This window comes from Diaporthe batatas, assembly GCF_019321695.1.
Source record: "Diaporthe batatas strain CRI 302-4 chromosome Unknown Contig00005, whole genome shotgun sequence".
Taxonomy (NCBI): Eukaryota; Fungi; Ascomycota; class Sordariomycetes; order Diaporthales; family Diaporthaceae; genus Diaporthe; species Diaporthe batatas.
The window spans coordinates 1,444,441-1,461,596 of NW_025408552.1; the positions used below are offsets into that span (position 1 = coordinate 1,444,441).

At 57.0% G+C, this 17,156-nt stretch overlaps 6 protein-coding genes across 6 annotated transcripts; 4 read left to right on the forward strand and 2 right to left on the reverse strand.

Moving 5' to 3' along the window:
- Positions 1–2: 2 nt before the first annotated feature.
- KVR01_004849 (uncharacterized protein) lies at positions 3–1,769 on the reverse strand. The gene is made up of 3 exons (XM_044784861.1): positions 1,585–1,769; positions 1,385–1,502; positions 3–1,318 (listed from the first exon to the last, which is right to left on the reverse strand). The coding sequence occupies exons 1-3, from the start codon at positions 1,676–1,678 to the stop codon at positions 199–201; spliced, it is 1,332 nt and encodes a 443-aa protein (XP_044645294.1). The 5' UTR covers positions 1,679–1,769; the 3' UTR covers positions 3–198.
- A 367-nt stretch (positions 1,770–2,136) lies between these two features.
- KVR01_005501 (uncharacterized protein) lies at positions 2,137–4,975 on the reverse strand. Its single transcript, XM_044782911.1, has one exon. The coding sequence runs from the start codon at positions 4,620–4,622 to the stop codon at positions 2,409–2,411; it is 2,214 nt and encodes a 737-aa protein (XP_044645946.1). The 5' UTR covers positions 4,623–4,975; the 3' UTR covers positions 2,137–2,408.
- Positions 4,976–5,613: 638 nt separating this feature from the next.
- Positions 5,614–6,714, forward strand: KVR01_005444 (uncharacterized protein; the record flags this gene model as incomplete). The annotated part of the gene is made up of 4 exons (XM_044795024.1): positions 5,614–5,661; positions 5,735–6,367; positions 6,426–6,482; positions 6,553–6,714. The coding sequence occupies 4 exons, from the start codon at positions 5,614–5,616 to the stop codon at positions 6,712–6,714; spliced, it is 900 nt and encodes a 299-aa protein (XP_044645889.1).
- A 646-nt stretch (positions 6,715–7,360) lies between these two features.
- Positions 7,361–8,020, forward strand: KVR01_005201 (cytidine deaminase; the record flags this gene model as incomplete). The annotated part of the gene is made up of 3 exons (XM_044785916.1): positions 7,361–7,719; positions 7,809–7,890; positions 7,961–8,020. 3 exons carry the CDS (start codon positions 7,361–7,363, stop codon positions 8,018–8,020), a joined length of 501 nt encoding a protein of 166 aa, XP_044645646.1.
- A 4,197-nt stretch (positions 8,021–12,217) lies between these two features.
- On the forward strand, positions 12,218–14,516 carry KVR01_005326 (uncharacterized protein). Its single transcript, XM_044792985.1, has one exon. It carries the CDS (start codon positions 12,836–12,838, stop codon positions 13,805–13,807), a length of 972 nt encoding a protein of 323 aa, XP_044645771.1. The 5' UTR covers positions 12,218–12,835; the 3' UTR covers positions 13,808–14,516.
- A 19-nt stretch (positions 14,517–14,535) lies between these two features.
- On the forward strand, positions 14,536–16,442 carry KVR01_004864 (uncharacterized protein). Its single transcript, XM_044785705.1, has 3 exons — positions 14,536–14,715; positions 14,804–15,931; positions 16,027–16,442. Exons 1-3 carry the CDS (start codon positions 14,644–14,646, stop codon positions 16,204–16,206), a joined length of 1,380 nt encoding a protein of 459 aa, XP_044645309.1. The 5' UTR covers positions 14,536–14,643; the 3' UTR covers positions 16,207–16,442.
- The last annotated feature ends 714 nt before the right edge of the window (positions 16,443–17,156 follow it).

Here is a 17,156-nt window from a genome sequence, read left to right on the forward strand (position 1 = left end):
TTCTCATCATGATGTTTAGGTACTTGCATCTGAAGAAAGTCAAAAGGGGTATCCTATGAGGCTGTCGCAAATATAGCCCCAGCCTAGCTCACTATGTGCGTTACCAAACACGCAAATTAGCCATACATCCAGCCAGCCAGCCAGCCAGCCATGCCGTCTTCTATCCGACCAAGCAGACAGAAAATGACCAGCCCCACCTCACTCCTCCTGGCTCAGCTTCAACAGCCCCGAGCTGAGCTCCTTTAGCCTCATCTTGTCCATCTTCCGCCCGTTCTCAAGGGCCACGATCCGGGCCTGCAGCTCGGCAATCCTGATATCCCGCTCGGCGATGCCCGCCCTCGCGGCGTCCCGGCCCCTCACAATGCCCCTGACCCGCGCCTCGTGCCGCTCCATGGCCGCCCTAAGCGTTCGCTTCGTCGACTCGGACACGGGCTGCGCGGACAGCATAGACATGACCTCGTCCGCGATCTTGGGGAAGTCTTCCGCGGCCGCCGTCGTTGATGCGGCGGCTTTCCTGGCCGTCTCGGGGGTGGTGGTGGTGTTGGTGAGTGCGTCGGTCTTGCGGTACGGCGTGGGCGTCTCCGGGTCCCGCGATACCTGCCCAGGATATGGTCGCGTCTCGTCATCATCATCTCCTTCTTCTTCACGACCACCACCCTGCCGCTGCCGCTTCGCCGAGCGCTCGCGCTCCTCCGACCCGACGAGCAAGCCAGGCCGCCTGCTCACAGGCGTCGGGAGGAGCCCGTTCTGGCCGCCGCCGCCACCAGCAGGGGTCGCGTAAGCATCCTTCGTGCGCTGCTGCTTCCGCGCGCTCTCATCCGTGATCGCCGCGAGCTGCCGCTCCGTATCCGAGTCCTCGAGGTCGTCGCCCCCGAACTCGTCGTCGCTGTCGTCCGGGAAGACGCTGCGCTTGCGCTTTGCCGTCGGCGTCACGGGCTCCGTTGCCCTGCCTCCTGGTCGCGCCTGGATACCGCCACCGGGCCTGCCAGATCTGGCGTCGGAGCTGAGGGACTTGGATGAATTCGAGCCGCGCAGCGTTTGGCTCGGTTCCGGTACGTCGTCCTCGGTGTCGCTGGATTGTGAGGGAAACTCATCGTGGGGGCCGTCAATTCCCCTGAAGATACGTTGCTTGGACCCTCCCGGCCTGTCGAAGTACTGGGAGATAGTCGGCGCAGCTGGTTTTGACCCGGGCCCGGTCAGGTTCAGAGGAGGCGCAGGCTCTGGTGTCTTGGCCCGCACGCTCGTGGTGACACCATTTTCGGAGCGGCAGTTGTGGAGCATGAGGGCATCGCGCTCGCGCTTCATTGCCTCTTCCTCCCTGTGTATGCTGTAAGTGAGTGCGCTCATGAGCAACTGGAACATGCCAATCACGGGGGAAACGGACCAGAGGAAGAAGTCGCATTTCTTTGGGTTGTCCTGGCATGTGTAGAAGCGCTTGCCCTTGTTCGGGCTATCCTTCTTCACCGTCAGGCAGAGGGCAGGTTTCCGCGGCGTGCACTCGCCTGCGAGTGCAGATGGCTCATGGTCAGCGAAACGAGCCGCCAGTCAGTCAGTTCTCACGGGGCGTTTGTGGCCGGGTCTTACAGAGCCATTGGCCGTCTTCAAATAAACCTCGCTTGCGAGGCGTGAACGCCTTCTTTGCGGATCCTCCCCTCCTTGAGGGAGTGTTGTAGGGCATCTTGTGTGGCTTCAATGCGGCTTTGGGAGAGGGCGGTGGTTGCGATCGCCTGCAGTGTAGAGAGGAGGGGTTGGGGTTGGGGTGGCTAGACTTCTGGCTTTGTGTGAAGACATCAGGGACGCCCGTTTGTACTTCTACTCAGTATTGAGGCCGGACCCCTGCCCCAGCCACCTGCCCAGCCTGCAGCAGGAGACTAGGCCGGATCTGGGCATGCTAGGCAACTAGGGTATAGCTGCTGCAGGGCGGCCCGAGGCGCTGGGTCGAGTCCCCACACCAGCCACGTTTTGACACTCCCCAGGACCCTGTGTTTGCATCACAGTATTATTTTTCCTTGGACTGACCTCTCACACACTTGTACTGTGTGCACTTTGTCTCCACCTGGGGTCTTCCGGCTTCTGGGGGAGCCTGGAGTCTCCCGTGCCGTCAGGCCATCCACATGTCTCAGAAGTCGGTCACGGTCAGGCTCAAACTTTCCGGTTTTATAAATATAATATACATGTTCAAGAAGACAAAGCCAAAACAAACGGACTTATTATCGCTATGCTGATGACCATGGTGGCTGCTATGGAAATATGCAAAACCTCAACGCATGCTCTCAGAGCCATCGAAACTCTCCATCTCCTCTGCTAAATCGGGGTATACGCATTGACTAAAACATGACTTCAAGAAGGAAAGAAAATATTCACCCACACGCGACCTCAGCATCCCATCACCGTGGCCTGAAGCAAGACTAGACCTCATAGAAGTAGTTGTCGTCTAGCCCCTCCCTGCTCGGTACCACGCCGGCTCCAGGAGGCGGGCCCTGGTACACGGCGTCTACCCTTACATTCAGAAGCCTGATCTTCAGTCCGTATTCGCTGACCAGCGTCACCAGCTTGTTGGTCTCCGCCGTGATTGGCGCCTGGTTGAGCAGCATGAGCAGGCCGTCCAGCCACTCGGACGCCAGGGAGTGGTTCAAGGGGAACAGTGTCAGGATAGCCTGCTCCTTGGTGTCGCCGCCCTTGGCCGCCTCTTCAGGCCTGACATAGCTGTAGATTGTGATCTTCGTCGTCGTCTTGGGTGTCGCATTGATGCCCACGGCGCCAGCGTTTGCCGCCTGGTTCTTGAGCGTGGATGCGCTAGATACGCTCCGAGCGTCGTCGTTAGGGGCAGACACGTTTGACACCACCGAGCTAATGGTGCTCAGATCGATCTTCTCTGCGAGCGAGTCAAGGCTGGGGTCTGGCTCTATCTTCTCTGCAAAGTCGGCGTAGTGAAGGTACCGTCGGTTGTGGGATAGCTTCGCAAATCTCCACGGTTTTGGCTGGTAAAGCTTCTTCTTGCCCGAGCCCTCCTCCTGCTGGTTTTCGGGCTGGTCACGACGCGGCAGTGGTCTGGAGGACCAAGCCCCCTGCAGTAGGCAGCGGATGCGCTGTTCCTTGACGAATGACAGTGCTTCGTGTTTCAATTCTTCGCGCACTTGATAGAGATGCTGGCCCCACTGGTCGTCGAAAGACAGGTCCAGAAGCTCCATCTGCAGCTCCCGAAGTCGCGCACAATCATGCTCCTGAAGCTCTTCCTCAACCTCCACAACGTCTTTCATCCTGCTCGCCTGGCCAACCACCTGTTCGATGAGAATCCGGACCAGCTCAGCCACCTTGTCGAAGTCGTCTCTCTCGGCTCCCGTCGCCTTCCACAGCCGGAAGAAAGCATGAAGACCTGCGGCATGCAGTCGCGACCACTGAAGCAACAGGGGCCTGAAGATCTTGTCGTTGTTCTTGACATTCTCAAGTGCTTGGTAGGCCTTTGTATCCTCGAGATCTGCCTTGTTGACCTCGAAGTGCTCGAAAAGCATCGTCGTAACTGCCAAGCTCGAGCGTGCCACTGGACACCTCTCGTGTAGCGGCCTTGTCGACTGCTCCAAGAGCATCTTCTGAAACCCGTCCTCATTCTTGCGCACGTAGTCGGTCAGGTCCATCATACCCAGGAAGCCGGCGGTGTTGAACTCTTGCGCTGGGCTTTCCGTCTCAAAACCGAGCCTGCGCCACTTTTCTGGATTGTGCTTCCTGGTGCCTTTCTCATTATCCATGGCCACCGGCGTGGTGGAGCCGGAACCATTACCAAAGGACTTGTCGGGCGCGCTGGCAAGATGCAGACCCTTCAGGGCCCTGCGGTGCTCAGGCCGCTCGAGGTCGACCTTGACCTCCTTCCAGCGCCTGAGGAGCACCTTGGTAAGCGATTGGAACTCGAGCAGAGGCTGGGCAAGGTCCTGCATTGCCGAGCTCTGCATCAGGTTGTATACGGCCTTGATCAGGCCGAGATCCTGCAGTTTCTTTATGAACTTTGACCAGTCTTCGTTCGCGCCGGACCTGGCGCCATTTGTACCGGCCCGCGGCTCTTCCTTGGAGACGGCGTCGCGTATGAGTGCGTTGATCAGCATCAAGGAGTTTGCGCACAGGGCATGGTCGGCCGACTGGAGCTGGGAGATGACCTGCTCGAAAAGCTGGGGGTAGACGGCGACGGCAGGCTTGAGAGCGCGGAAGCCGAAAGTGCTGGGGCCCTTGACAGATGCTGCGATATGGTTGGTCCTAGGGGCCGACTGCGAGTGGGAGACGAGGGCAACCAGTATGGACATTGCGCCTCTCAAGATGTTGACCAGGGGGTTGGTGACGATGAGCTCGACGATGCGCTCGACGAGGTCGGTGGCCATGTGGCCCTCGAAAATGTCCCAGCCCATGTCGACCTCCAACAGCCTGCTCAGGGATTGGAGCGAATAGGCCAGGGTATTCCCGCCGGTGCTCATGATGAGACGTCGCAGGATGACGAGACCGCCGGCGGAGATGAAGACGTCGGCGAAGGCAGGGTCGTTGATGGAGGACTGCAGCTTGAAGACGGCCATCTTGCGGGCGGCATCCTCGTCGCTGGCCAGGCGGGCCAGGAGCGCCGGCACGTCTGCCTGGTCCATGGCGAGATCGGGTCGAGGAGGGGGGTTTCGCGAGCGAGGTCAGGCAGGGCGCGGGTGAGGGCAGGGCAGAGCACGAGCTCGTGTAACGGGGCGGGCTGCCCAGCTGCAGAGGCTCTCTCCCGATGACGCAGAAAGCAGGTAGAGGGTGGTACAGAGGTCGGGATTGGTGTCATAAGTGCTGCATGTCTCGAGGCGGTGGTCGGGGCGGTGGTCGGGGCGGCGGTCCTGCGGTCGTGTGCCCTCGAGTCGGAAAAGGCAGCGCAGCGAGGTTGGTCTAATTCACGGGATAGGGCGAGTCCTGCCATTAAGGGGTGGGGGGCGGTTCCGCTGCAACGTTGGAATCTTGGGTGTGATTTCCTGGGCTCTCAGGACCCCTCGCTCCCTCTCAGCCCTCCCTGCCAGCCTGCTTCGCCCCAGAGTAAAATATGTACAGAGGGCTGCCAGGGCTGCCAGGGCTGCCAGGGCTGCCAGGGCTGCCTCGACAGCCGCCACGGCGAACCTAGTTTTAGCTTTACCAACTCCTGCGTTGGACCTGAGCCCTGCAGATCTGCACCGGGCGGGAGTCGACAATCGAGAGCCGAGGGCCGTTGCGTTGCAGCTCAGACCAGCCCGTTTTATCAGTCGGTTCTTGCAATCCAGCGGTGCCTCGGAGAAGCACCTCTCAGTCTCCTCACACTAGCTGCTAACCAACCAGCTGCAGCAGCCATTGACGAACCAGCATCGCCCAATTGTTGATGTGTAACACACTTCCAAGGTTGCCAACGACACGATGTTTGTCCACCAGCAGATAAAGGCCACCATGCCCAATGCTGCGAGGGCCTTGGGTCCCTTTTGAGTCTCCCATGTGAATAGAGCCGCCACGCCACCCGCCGCAACGCAACCGTGTCTCTTGTCAGGCATCACTGCGTATTGTGTTCCATATTCTCGTTCGTTCCATCTTCTCGTTGCACATAGTCGTGCCCGCAAGCTCGCGCCGCTCGGACGTGACAACATGGATACTACAGAGGACTTCAGCCCATACCGCCCCGATGGCAAACTTGTGAGTGACCGGGCCTCAGAGCCTCTCCGTGGGATCGGTAAAAGGCAAAATTGCAGAATTGACAGGACTCGAGTACGGCTTCGTCTGTGTCGTGACCGGAACCTCACAGCCCGTTGGTAAGGCCATCGTCCACGAGTTGGCCACACACGGTGCGGCTGCGATCTACGCCTGTGATCAGCCCACGGCCCTCGACGCCGACAAGGACTTTGTCGATGCCATGTCCAAGGAGCATCCCCACACAAAGCTCATTCCCTACCCCTTCCACATCGCGAAGGAGGAAGAGACAATCAAGCTCATCGATGAGGTCCTGCACGCCTTTGGCCGCCTCGACGTCTGGGTCTGCTCGTCCGGCCTGCTGGGGCCTCCCTCAATCCATGACACCACTCCAGCCGACCTGCAGCGGTGCTTTGAGGCCCACTCCATGGCTCCCTTCTTCGCGCTCAAGTACGCGCCTCCTGCCATGGGCAAGCTCACGAAAAAGCAGGCCTACCCCAATGCTGCCCCCAAGTCGCAGAGATATGGCAGCATCATCGTCATCAGCAGTGTGGCATCCACATATGGAGGCTGCTGGGGGCCTAGCTACACCATGGCCACCCATGCCGCACTTGGGGTCGTCAGGGCCGGAGTCGCCGTGCTCAAGGGCACTGGCGTTAGGATAAATTGCATTTCTCCCGGCCAGGTCGACGTCGGCGTTGACCTACACGGGGTGAGCGGCCACTGCCAAAGAAATGTCACCTGGGTCCGGCCACTAACATGTTATGCAGTCCGACATGAGAGGACTCGTGGCGCAGTTTCCACCGGCATCCTTACAGACGCCCGAGGTTAGGATCCCACCGCCATGCCCAGCGCTTATACTCCTCTCGCTAACGATTCCTGTTGCTTGTGATTCAGGCCCAGAAGCAGACAATCCCGCTCGAACGTGCTGGCCAGCCCAAGGAGGTTGCGAGGGTCACAGGATTCCTCGCATGTGGCTTCTCATCCTATGTAAACGGTGCAAACATGGTGGTGGACGGAGGCGCAAGCGTGATGAACCCGATGATCATTCCGATCTGAAGGCATGTTGGCCTCGTACGCTCGCTGGAGGTGGCGCGATAGGAATTATCGAGAATAGTATTCCCGTCGCTGCTGTGTTGATAGCACGCGCCAACACGACGGCCGGTGAGATCCGGGTCTCTAACAATTCATCGATTGGTCTCCGAACATCGTGTGTATTCCTCGGGGGAGGGGAGGTCAAAGCTGCATCCTGCAGGATCTCTACTTGTAGAAATCTAGCTGCAATAACGATGTCCGCATCTACCAACAATACCCTGATTATCAAGACTCATAATATATTGGTCTTATCGGTCTTGTCAAGAGACGAAAACGGTCCCGTGCAGTTGCTTGCCGGCTGCCGGCGACTACCGCACTCCACATAGTTCTTGATGCCTTTTGGGACACTAAGGCCAAACTCCTCTCACCTGTCAATTCTGAAGACTTCGCTGCGGTATTGCTTCATTTTGTCTCATTCCTGAACGAGAGTAGAACTCTGCTCAACCTGAACACTCAGTCCCATAGACTTCATTTCTTGTTTAATTGTGAACAACCTGTGCATTACTACCAAGTAATAACCACCTGATCGTGGTCTCAATCACCACCTTAATCCAACACCAATCAATCTATCCGAACCCCTGCAACAAGAACCCGACAAGACCGAGCGAGAATGGCTCCCCAACCGCCCCCGATGCTGTCCAGCATCAACAACCAGCACATCGAGTCGACGGCCGAGACGTTTGACCTCACGCCCGAGGAGATCAAGAACCTGCGGCGCCACGCCATCGAGGCCAAGGCCACCGCCTACTGCCCATACAGCAAGTTCCGCGTCGGCGCCGTGCTGCTCACCAACGCCGGCGCCTACATCCCCGGCGCAAACGTCGAGAACGCCGCCTACCCCGTCGGAACCTGCGCCGAGCGCGTCGCCTTCGGCAAGGCTGTGACCGAGGGCCACCGCGGCTTCAAGGCTGTCGCCGTGGCCACCGACATCTCGCCGCCCGCCAGCCCCTGCGGCATGTGCCGGCAGTTGTGAGTCCCACGAGCCCCGGCCCGGACGGACTGTTGGGTGAGATGAGCAAGATGGCGTCTGTAAACTAACCGGGTCTGCTGCATCTCAGTATCCGGGAGTTCTGCGAGTTGAGCATGCCCATTTTGATGTTTGACAAGGATGGGAATTACTGTGTCCTACGCCTCGAAGACGTACGTTCCTGGCCTGACTGATGACCCCCTGCCGGACCTATGCATACTAACTGAGCATGTCTGCGCCCAGCTGCTGCCCATGTCGTTCGGCCCTGAAGACCTCAACGGCACAAGACAGCCTGCGAACTAAGCGAAAGCACCTGTGGGCTGCATGGCCAGGCGGACTGCGCTGCCCTACCGATCAGAGATGGATAGCAGTGAAGGCTTGACCATGCTTGTGCCTTGCCTTGACGTGTTTTCAGGGGTCTCACCCGACATCGCCGCAGCATGAGAACAAATCTATCAGGCAGCACAGAGACTGCAACAGAATTGTTGGGCGATTCACGCACTTGCCGCCAGCCTTTATTCTGCCCAACTTGAGGGGAAGTTCGAGCCGACGAGGCATGATTTGTGTCGTCTTCAACGCATCATGTTGCGTGAGTTGGTGTGAAGCAGGATGGGGTTTTCACGCCGGTCTCAGTCGTGATTCACCATGACCTACATAGGACGTGAGGCCGGATTCGAGGGCATTGCCGCCACCGCGCGCAGATCATGAGTCTGATCGACGCCCAACCATAGATTCCTGTAAAAAAATATATATAAAAAAGATACCGCAGACTATCCCTCCTTTTGATAGAAAGGAGAAACATGTTTTAGAAATAAACGTCGACGAGGCCAAGCATCCGGATGCCGGAAGCATGTTGGGCGGTGTTTCAATTACGTTCTCCTTGCGGCGTCTCTGTTGCTCGATGCTTGAAGATACAGCGCGTTGTGTGTGCAAATGGCGAGGCAGGCACCATGGCAGACATGGGAGCCAGACGAGACTCGTGCCCGCGCTTGTGAAAACATGAACCCTGAGCAAGACATTCAACAGTGAGACTTTCCTTGATCTCTGACGTAACACTCTTTTAGACAGGTGTAAGGTGGGAGTCCAGAACTCTTCGCCCCAGGTCTCACCTAGGGAAGAAACTGATCTGTACAATGTCTCATCCCGTAAGTGACATTTGATAAGCACTCGCTCTCACCGTTGATAAGTCACGCTTGACACACAGCCGTCTACCGTCACATAGAAGCCTCGGGACTTCGCATTGGTCTCATCGAGTCTCAGCGTGAGAAATGCGCTGTCCAATTGCGAGACGTAACCGACAGACTGTGCTGCTGGACCTGCACTGGGGCAGCCGGGGAGCTGACTGACGTGCAGTCCTATGCGTACTGTGGTCTCCTCGGCAGGTGAGCGGTGTTCGGCATTTGCTGGACCGCGATGCTACAATAAGACATACGGATCTGGATCGTGGGGCCTCAATTACAGACTTGACCCAGTATGGGCAAGCCCACCATGTCGCCGGGCTTTGTCCCTGTGTCAATCATGGACGCATCCACCGGATCCTCCCGTGGTGATCTCGTCACTTGCAGAGTAATTGCCGCCCTTGACAAGCACTCCGGGTCCTCTGCAGCTCGTTGTGACAAGCTCGCACGAGTACCACGACGGCGCTGTGCGGACTTTTTCTTAGGTGGGTCGTTGTCGACATAGCCATCGCTGAGAGAAGGGCCAAGGAGAAATTGAGCAGGCAACAGTTGAAGATAGTCCTGGCAACCTGCCCTCAAGTGCTATGATGAGCCATTTTCTGCGAAAAGTCCCTGTGATGCTTCTTGTACTAAATAAAGAACTCCACAGAGAGGAAAATCTCCGGCAATTTCTTGCATCCTCTCCTCATGTGCTGCAGGTACGATTGCGTCTTCATGTGCCCCGCGCGGGCGGGACCATCATGGAGTCCCCTATGTCTTGTCGCTAGTTCCATACGACAACTAAACCCAACGGGTAATAAATGATCTGTACGTGGATAAATCAACACTTCTCTGGCTAGGATCCGTGACCAAGCGGCTAGCCGCCTATACCGTGGTGGGTATCGCAAGGCCCCGCGCTCGTTTCAGTGATGCCTGATGCGAAGTGAGGCCATCTAGGCTGTGGGCGGAAACTCTCCGCCGACACACGAGAACAACAGAGAGACATGGACTCGGCTGTGTTGCTTGCGGGTGAATCCTATTTCCGGCACGCTGCAACATGTCTCGACCTTCTCGGCAAAGTCGTGCCTCCATTGGCGGCCTTGCGCTGTCTGAGCGTAAAGGTGTCCTAGCCAGAATCAAAGTGTGGTTCGCTCTCAGGTATCCCGACGGATTGGTAAACCGGTCTCTGTCCTCTAGTTCTAGGCGAGCCGTCCTCCGGCTTCCCACTGGCGTTAGCTGTCCTTCGGGAACGGCAAACTCGGGCTGAACCAATGCGGCTCAGGGGCAGAGCCAATTGACCAGAAGATGTCCAAGCTTCGCCGGCAACAGGACTCGTCATGGAATTTGCCATGGGACCGATGGCCTAGGACACGAGTCGGCCCTGCTGTGCCGTCCAACGGTGTGTGCTAGTAGCACACAGCAAAGTGCTTTCCTCCGCCGTGGCCCGGTGGTGAGAGGTACCCGCTCCAGGGTCCCGTCCAACCCACCCCTTGCCCGAAGCTGTAGCGGTGGCAATGGAGCCGTCCTCGGTTTGACCGGCCGAGCCCGGTCCCGCGGCTGCGGTCAAGTGACCGCTTCCTCTGTGGGGGGATCCACCCCGAAGAGGACGGTCTTTGCGCATGAACCCTGCCATTTTGGGACGATCCCCCTGCACGCGAGCACTGCAACAGCAGCGATCTTACGCTCGGGGTCTGGCAGACAGGACGAAGCTAGTAGTAGGTTTCGGGCGCCCCTGCCTCGTGCCCATGTTGCCAGCCATGCTGCCATGCCAGCTTGAAGGCATGCTCACTGGCTCGCTCATCGACAAACTCGAGGATTTCCTCCGGAGCTTTCGCAAGGGTCGTCTCGACCCAAGCTGTGGGCCTCTCTTCCAGTCGAAAGTCCACCAATCAAGCTAGCAGCCCCATGGACCCTTGAAGGAGGACCCTGGATTTCGGGAGACAAGATCCTTGGATTGCTACATACTCAAGTAGTAGACATGTCGACATGGCAACCGGCTGGCCGCAGGATGACCATTATTGATCGGTCACGAGTGGTACGGTGTGTCTGTTGGTGGAAGAGTTCCGAGCAATGAGCAGCGGGATGGACGATTTGGGGCATGGCAGATTGTGTTCCAACAGTGGATCTCGTGCAGTTGCAGCACACAGATCGCACAGATCGCATGACGCCAGTGGTTGCTCTTTCATTTGGCGCCTCAGCCGCCAGCCCGCCAGCCCGCCAGCCCGCCAGCCCCGCCCAGGCGACAAGCACCAGGAACGAAGGCGGGGCTCGGGGGGTTCCAAGGCCTGCAGAGCCCTGCGAGCCAGAGAAGCTCCGTCCCACGGCACGCTTGTCATGCGTGCCCCATGAAAGAGGCACAGAGAGGGTGCAGGCGGTGAGTGAAACGGCGCAGATCGCCATCGTGCTCCTTTCTGCGTACCGGCCAAATGATTGACTAGTATGTCAGCATTGCCGCAGATTACACAGTATAGGGCTGGGGTTTTCTGGTATTGCCCATGTAGTTGGCTGCCTGACCGTCCGAATGCGCTGGATGGGTTGGGGAACGACCCCATGCGCATGAACAGAGAGTCCAAGGCCGCAGGCCGGTGGGGGCTCCATCTGGGCATATTGTATGAATCATGGGCATGAACTGTGATCACTCTGCACGCCTACATACACTACTGTGTGCGGGCCAGACAGGCTGCAGGAGTTGAATCTGTGCACGGCGCCATAGTGTCACATGTGGTGTCAAGGAGCGTAGCATCGTGACTTCGGCCCGTGATCGAGTTCTTTGGGAGCCATATCCGGAAGGAAACGGGTGTGCTGGATATGGATGCGCGAGGAAGAGTGAGCGGGTGACTGCGTGTTTGCCTCCTCTGAGCCGAGCCGAGCTGAGCTGAGCTCCACCCGTGCTATCGATCAATGCATGTAACTGCCCAGCAAGACAGCAAAACAATCATGCTGCACCCCTCCGCCCACCACTTGCCAGCTTGTTTTCCAACCTGCCAAACGTCGTCATGGCAGCGGGCTCTGGGGTTCCTGCTGGCAAGTGACGATGTGCATTGACTCGGAGAGATTGACCATGCAAAATAAGGGTAGCTGAGGAAACGATCGTTGGGCTGTGCCGCCAGGGGATCGTTGCTTGGAACGGCGGCTTGGGCAGACGGAAAGCAGATCTATCTGGATGTGGACTGGGCGTACTAGGCTATCAGACCAACCACCCAGCAGCCACCCAGAACGTACAAGTTCCTGCTAGACAGGCACGCGGCAAGAAGGGTAGAGTAGAACACGCGCAGAAGGAGCCAGATCCAAACGGCCAGGCACTAACATCGGTGACAGCCCTGAGCCCTGGGATCCCAGTTCTCTTTTTTAGCCTCGCCTCCCCAACATCCCGCTTCTGCCTCTCCTCGCCAACCACAAGAACCTACCACCCCGACCTTCAACCTCTGAATACCTAGACTACCTTACCTTCTCCTCGCCCGCCGTCCCTCCTGTCACCACGAGGCCGCATCCCACTCTCTTCCTGTCGCCCCTTCCGAGCTTGCTGCCTGCGAGCGTACCAACGTCGCAGCGTTCCATCGCCTCGCCCAGAGCGCACCGACTGACCTAGGCTGCGACCAGCTGAGATGGACTAAGACAGTCCTCAGATCGGGTCTCGTAAACCGCACAATACTTGGAACTCTACGGGTCACATTGCAACCCGTTTCAATCGCACTCACAGTCCCCTCTGTTTTTCTGGTCTCGCCCGCAAAACACGTGCTGCCGTGTCTGCACCGAGATAGAGAGACACACCCAGACTCGAGCCTGTTGCCCCTCCACCAATCGCACCTCGGGCTTCTGCACCTACTCTGACGACTCCACCATCCCACAGCAACGGCCCGCCTCCAGGCCACCTCCAGGCCGCGCCCTCCAGATCGCCCTCTTGCTCCATGCATACGGCATTCCGGTGACTTGTTCCCGGGCTGCTAGAGGCATCATTACCATGGAGCCTGTCCCGGAGACTGAGAAACTCGAGGAGTTCCGTTCAGGCCCGCTCCCTTCTCTACGACTGCAACATTCCAACTACAACCCACAACCCCTGACCTCTGAGCCCGAGTCCCCGAGGAAGCCTCCCACCATGCGTCGCTCCACCGACCCTTCACCTTCCTCGCCAATCTCCCCTACGTGGAACGCTGCTGCGCTGCCATACCGCCCGCGGACGACCTCGCCGTTGTCAGGCAACCATGTCAGGTCCAAGTCTGCCGCCACTCTGGCACCCCCTCCCATGGGCCGTGCCCAATCCCTGCCCGGCGTGAACGGGCTTGGCCATATTCTCATACCACGCCCTCAGAGTCCGAAGGGCTCGCCACAGCGACAGCGGTCCTTGCGGAAGCCAGTCGACGAGATGTACCCTCCCGTCTCGCCCACACGCACATCGGTCCTCCCTGATCGCCAGCTGTCGGAGAGGAACAGCTCCCCCAACCTTGGATTCGGCACGCCCATGATCCGCCAGCGTCCCTCCTCGCCCCTCCGCCATCTCCCGAGCGCCAGCACGAGCTCATTGCCTGGATCTTTCACCTCATCATCTATTACCTCCTCCCCGGTCCAGCGACCTTATGACCTACTGAGCGACAAGGACGGCTACTCGTCCTCTGGTGGCTATGCTCCGTCCTCATCTATGCCATCCACGCCGATTTCCATGAGGTCTCGAAGCCCCAGCATCTCGAGCCTGGAGACCATCCCGGACACGCCTGATGCCGAGGAGGCCGCACTCGAGGCGGACAGGATTGCCCAACTCAAAGCCGCTGCTGATGCTGAGGACGGTGGTGAACCCAAGGGTCGCAGCAGTCTGGATGCTCCGGTGCGCGGCCGCACCCTGAGCGGGTTTGGGACAAGAGACAAGCGGAAGCGGTGGAGCGTCTGTGGCGCCGAGAGGAGAGGAGATCTGGACCTGGAGACCATCTGGGAAGACTGATGGTGGGGATGACTCCGGTCTGTGACCATCCCTTTTGGTATCGCCACTTGTTCGGCGAGGGGGCTTTCACTTGCGAGCCGGGTGGCTATTCCTTCCGCCCTTTCCCCGGCTGCGGCGGAAGGAACACTGTATAAAATTTCAGCCGGGAAGCATTCTAGGGCGTCTTTAGGAAGCAAGGCATTTCTGCATTTGGGATCACGCAAGGGGACTTCAGGGGCGTTTTGAGTGAGCCTGTTTGATACCCTATCGCATCTATTCTTTGATCGATCGACCGAGGGTGGGTCTCACATCTCGGGCTGTACTGTATGGCAACCGTTCTTTTTCTTTTAGGGAGCCTTGTACGAACAAGCGCTAGGTCAATCAAGGGCAACCAAATTCATCATGACTCTGAACCAAGGCGGTATCCCTGATATCAATGGCCTGGAGACCTTGATTGGAAGTGTGAAGTCAAAGCGGAGTTGTCAGGACGGCTTGCTGGCCTCACGATGGGGCGATGCCGTGGTGTGGTGGTTCCTCCCTTGCTGATAAAGTGTGCTCCCCTTCCCAGCCTCGCAGGGCCGTCCGCCCTCGCATGCCAATAATTGCCTGGTTAGGTCTGAGAATACTATCCCTTGGCAAACGGGAATCTAGATCTCGATAGATCTTGTTGAGTCTCTAGTGATGAGGACATCTATAAGACTCGAGGTGAAGCTTGAGATGGCAGAGATAGATCGGCACATCATCAGCAACAGCCATTCGCTTTGCATACACTCTCTCAGGGCACCGCCCTACTGAAACCTCAAATATTCGGCATCGCTCGTTCTTGTAATAGCATCTTTTTCCCCAGGACGAGAAGCATGCATCAAAGTGTACTTCTGGTGGCCGCCGGGCTCATCTGCCCCGTATTCGCAGTGCCCAATGCCAACAATGTATGTGGAATGAGAACCATATGAGAACTCTGAGAGAAAGATACGAGTGTCTGCCTTATATCTAGAACCACTCACTCACAACGATCAGCGTGTCAACCTCCGTAAAGGCCACCGTCAGCGACAGCTTCAAACGTCCATCGTGTCCGTGGGAGCGCCGGCTTCTGTTGGTCCGTACAAACCTCCATTCTACGGGCCGCCGCCTCCCAATGTGAGTATCGCTACAGTTACCGATTCCACCACATCACCTCCCGACAGCACAAGCGCATGCTCGGTGATCAGAATCACAGAATATGTCACAGTATACGGTACTGGAGCCTCGTCCGCGGCATCTCCTGTGAACGCCACGTCAGCACCGTCTGGGTGGAACTCTTCAACCTCAGCGGTCACTACAACGAGCGAACCATTCTATCCCATATCGAACTCCACCACGGCGACATCCTTTGGCACAGGCACGGGGGAAGTCTCTGTCCTTCCGACCTTCGCAAACACCACTTCCATACTTCCAACCTTCCTCAACACCACTTCTATACTTCCAACCTTTATTAATACTACTTCCATACTTCCAACTTTTATCAATACCACTCTCATCCTCCCTACATTCGTCAACACGACCTCAATTCTCCCCACTGCCGTCAACCTCACAACCACGGTGGACTACACCCTTGCACCCAATCCTTATCCGACCCCGGTAGTGGTACCCTCCAACTTCACATCCTTCCCCAACATTAGCACGCCAGATGTCAGCATCACGGTACTGCCCACTGCGGTACTTCCCACCTTCTCGACGTCAGTACTAGTAAACACGACGAGTTTCGCCAACGTCACAGCTGTCCCGCTCCCCACGGTCACGGAGGAGACTACCACGACCATCATCATACCTCCGTTTTCGACGTCGTCCTCGGCATCACTCGTAATCAACCCATCTCAGAGCCCGATCGAGGTGGCACCCTCGACGTCGACCACAACGACGGGGCTGGTTATCGTGACATCAGTTCCCCCGATCGACACGGCCAGTGCCACACCATCCGAGCTACCAACCACGGTCGTCACAGCCACCAACACCGTCTCGGACAACGCGCCGACGGGAACACCTTCGCCGGACGAGATTCACTGCGGCGTCAGGGGCAGTGCCCTCGGCGTGTACTACCTCGCCACATATGCCTATAACAAGGCCGGTGTCCCCGTGACGCTCGAAGGTTGCTACCAATTCTGCAGCGTACGTGCATGCCATCCACCATAATAATGTGTCCCCCTACCGCCTCCTCCGATATCGACTCGAGTGCTAACATTTTCTTGTCTTGTGTCCAACAGTTCGCCATCGAACAATGCTACAGCTACGAGTTCTACCTGGAGCCCGGACTGGGGGCTCCGAGGTGCAAGCTATACGGGGGCATCGTTGCGTACGAGTTGGCGTCCATCGACCCCTACTCGCCAGATCTGTGGTTCGACGTGGCGTGCGGCGACCCGTCCAAGTACATCGGTGCCAAGTAAAGGAGAGGATGGCGGTACGTCGGCGCCCGAAAGGGGGGGGATGGTCGAGCCTCGGAAATCGTTGCTTTTCCCAAGTGTTCATCTCTCATTTCTTGCTTTCCTTCCGCCTCTCGTTCACACTCATTCTCACAAGCGCCAGCCGAGGTAATCAGCGTGCGGTCTCCTTTTGACGTTGTATCATTCCACAATAATAGACCTGATATCGTGTTCATTCCTAGAATGCTTTAGTCGGAAATCTCAAGTATACAGCGCGAACAATCAGCTCTGTCTTGCGGTAGCATCGTCCCACAACCCTATGAACTCTAAAATTTCTTTGGAGTTCTGTAAAGCCTTTATAGTACAAAGTTTCAAAAGTAAGAAGGAGTATGGCCAGGGGCGTAAAATTTCAAGGCAGGTGATCTAGTATTACTAGGTCGCTATAAGCGACACTTACATCAGTCGTGTTTCCTATAGGCTGAGGTTATAGAACTATATAAGTGTATATTATACTATACTATCTAGTATAATGTAGTTTTACTTCTATCTTATATATATTTAAAGATATATATAGCACCTTTATATAATAATAAGTATTTAAAACTTAATATTTTAAAAAATTTAATTATATGTGGTTTCGCTTCTATTCCGTATACATCCGAGGACATACATGGCGCCTTCATACGGTGGTAAGCACTCAAGACCCAGCGCTTGGAAAGAACACGATGCCGATAACAATAGTTATAATACGATAGGTGTTCCGGCACATATATGGTCAGGTTGCCTGGGATGTCGAGCATGAATTGCAGAGAAATGGATGTTCTGGATGACAATGACAGTGTCCAGGACAATAATAGCCTCATAGTAGTCGGTGGCGCATTGGATGGCATTAGAGCCGACATAGTTGTCAGACTCCTCACAGAGGAAGTGACCATAAAAATCCATCACGTCCTTGCAGTAATTTATAGCTGCGG

What these genes read in the sequence shown, in the direction of transcription:
- KVR01_004849 (XM_044784861.1), bottom strand. Translation starts at nt 1,678, where the DNA reads ATGCCCTACAACACTCCCTCAAGGAGGGGAGGATCCGCAAAGAAGGCG. An exon ending in TGAAGACGGCCAATGGCTCT is followed by an intron (nt 1,503 to 1,584) that starts GTAAGACCCGGC and finishes CTGCACTCGCAG; the next exon opens with GCGAGTGCACGCCGCGGAAA. An exon ending in AAATGCGACTTCTTCCTCTG is followed by an intron (nt 1,319 to 1,384) that starts GTCCGTTTCCCC and finishes CAGCATACACAG; the next exon opens with GGAGGAAGAGGCAATGAAGC.
- KVR01_005501 (XM_044782911.1), bottom strand. Translation starts at nt 4,622, where the DNA reads ATGGACCAGGCAGACGTGCCGGCGCTCCTGGCCCGCCTGGCCAGCGAC.
- KVR01_005326 (XM_044792985.1), top strand. Translation starts at nt 12,836, where the DNA reads ATGGAGCCTGTCCCGGAGACTGAGAAACTCGAGGAGTTCCGTTCAGGC.
- KVR01_004864 (XM_044785705.1), top strand. Translation starts at nt 14,644, where the DNA reads ATGCATCAAAGTGTACTTCTGGTGGCCGCCGGGCTCATCTGCCCCGTA. An exon ending in CAGTGCCCAATGCCAACAAT is followed by an intron (nt 14,716 to 14,803) that starts GTATGTGGAATG and finishes CACAACGATCAG; the next exon opens with CGTGTCAACCTCCGTAAAGG. An exon ending in GTTGCTACCAATTCTGCAGC is followed by an intron (nt 15,932 to 16,026) that starts GTACGTGCATGC and finishes TGTGTCCAACAG; the next exon opens with TTCGCCATCGAACAATGCTA.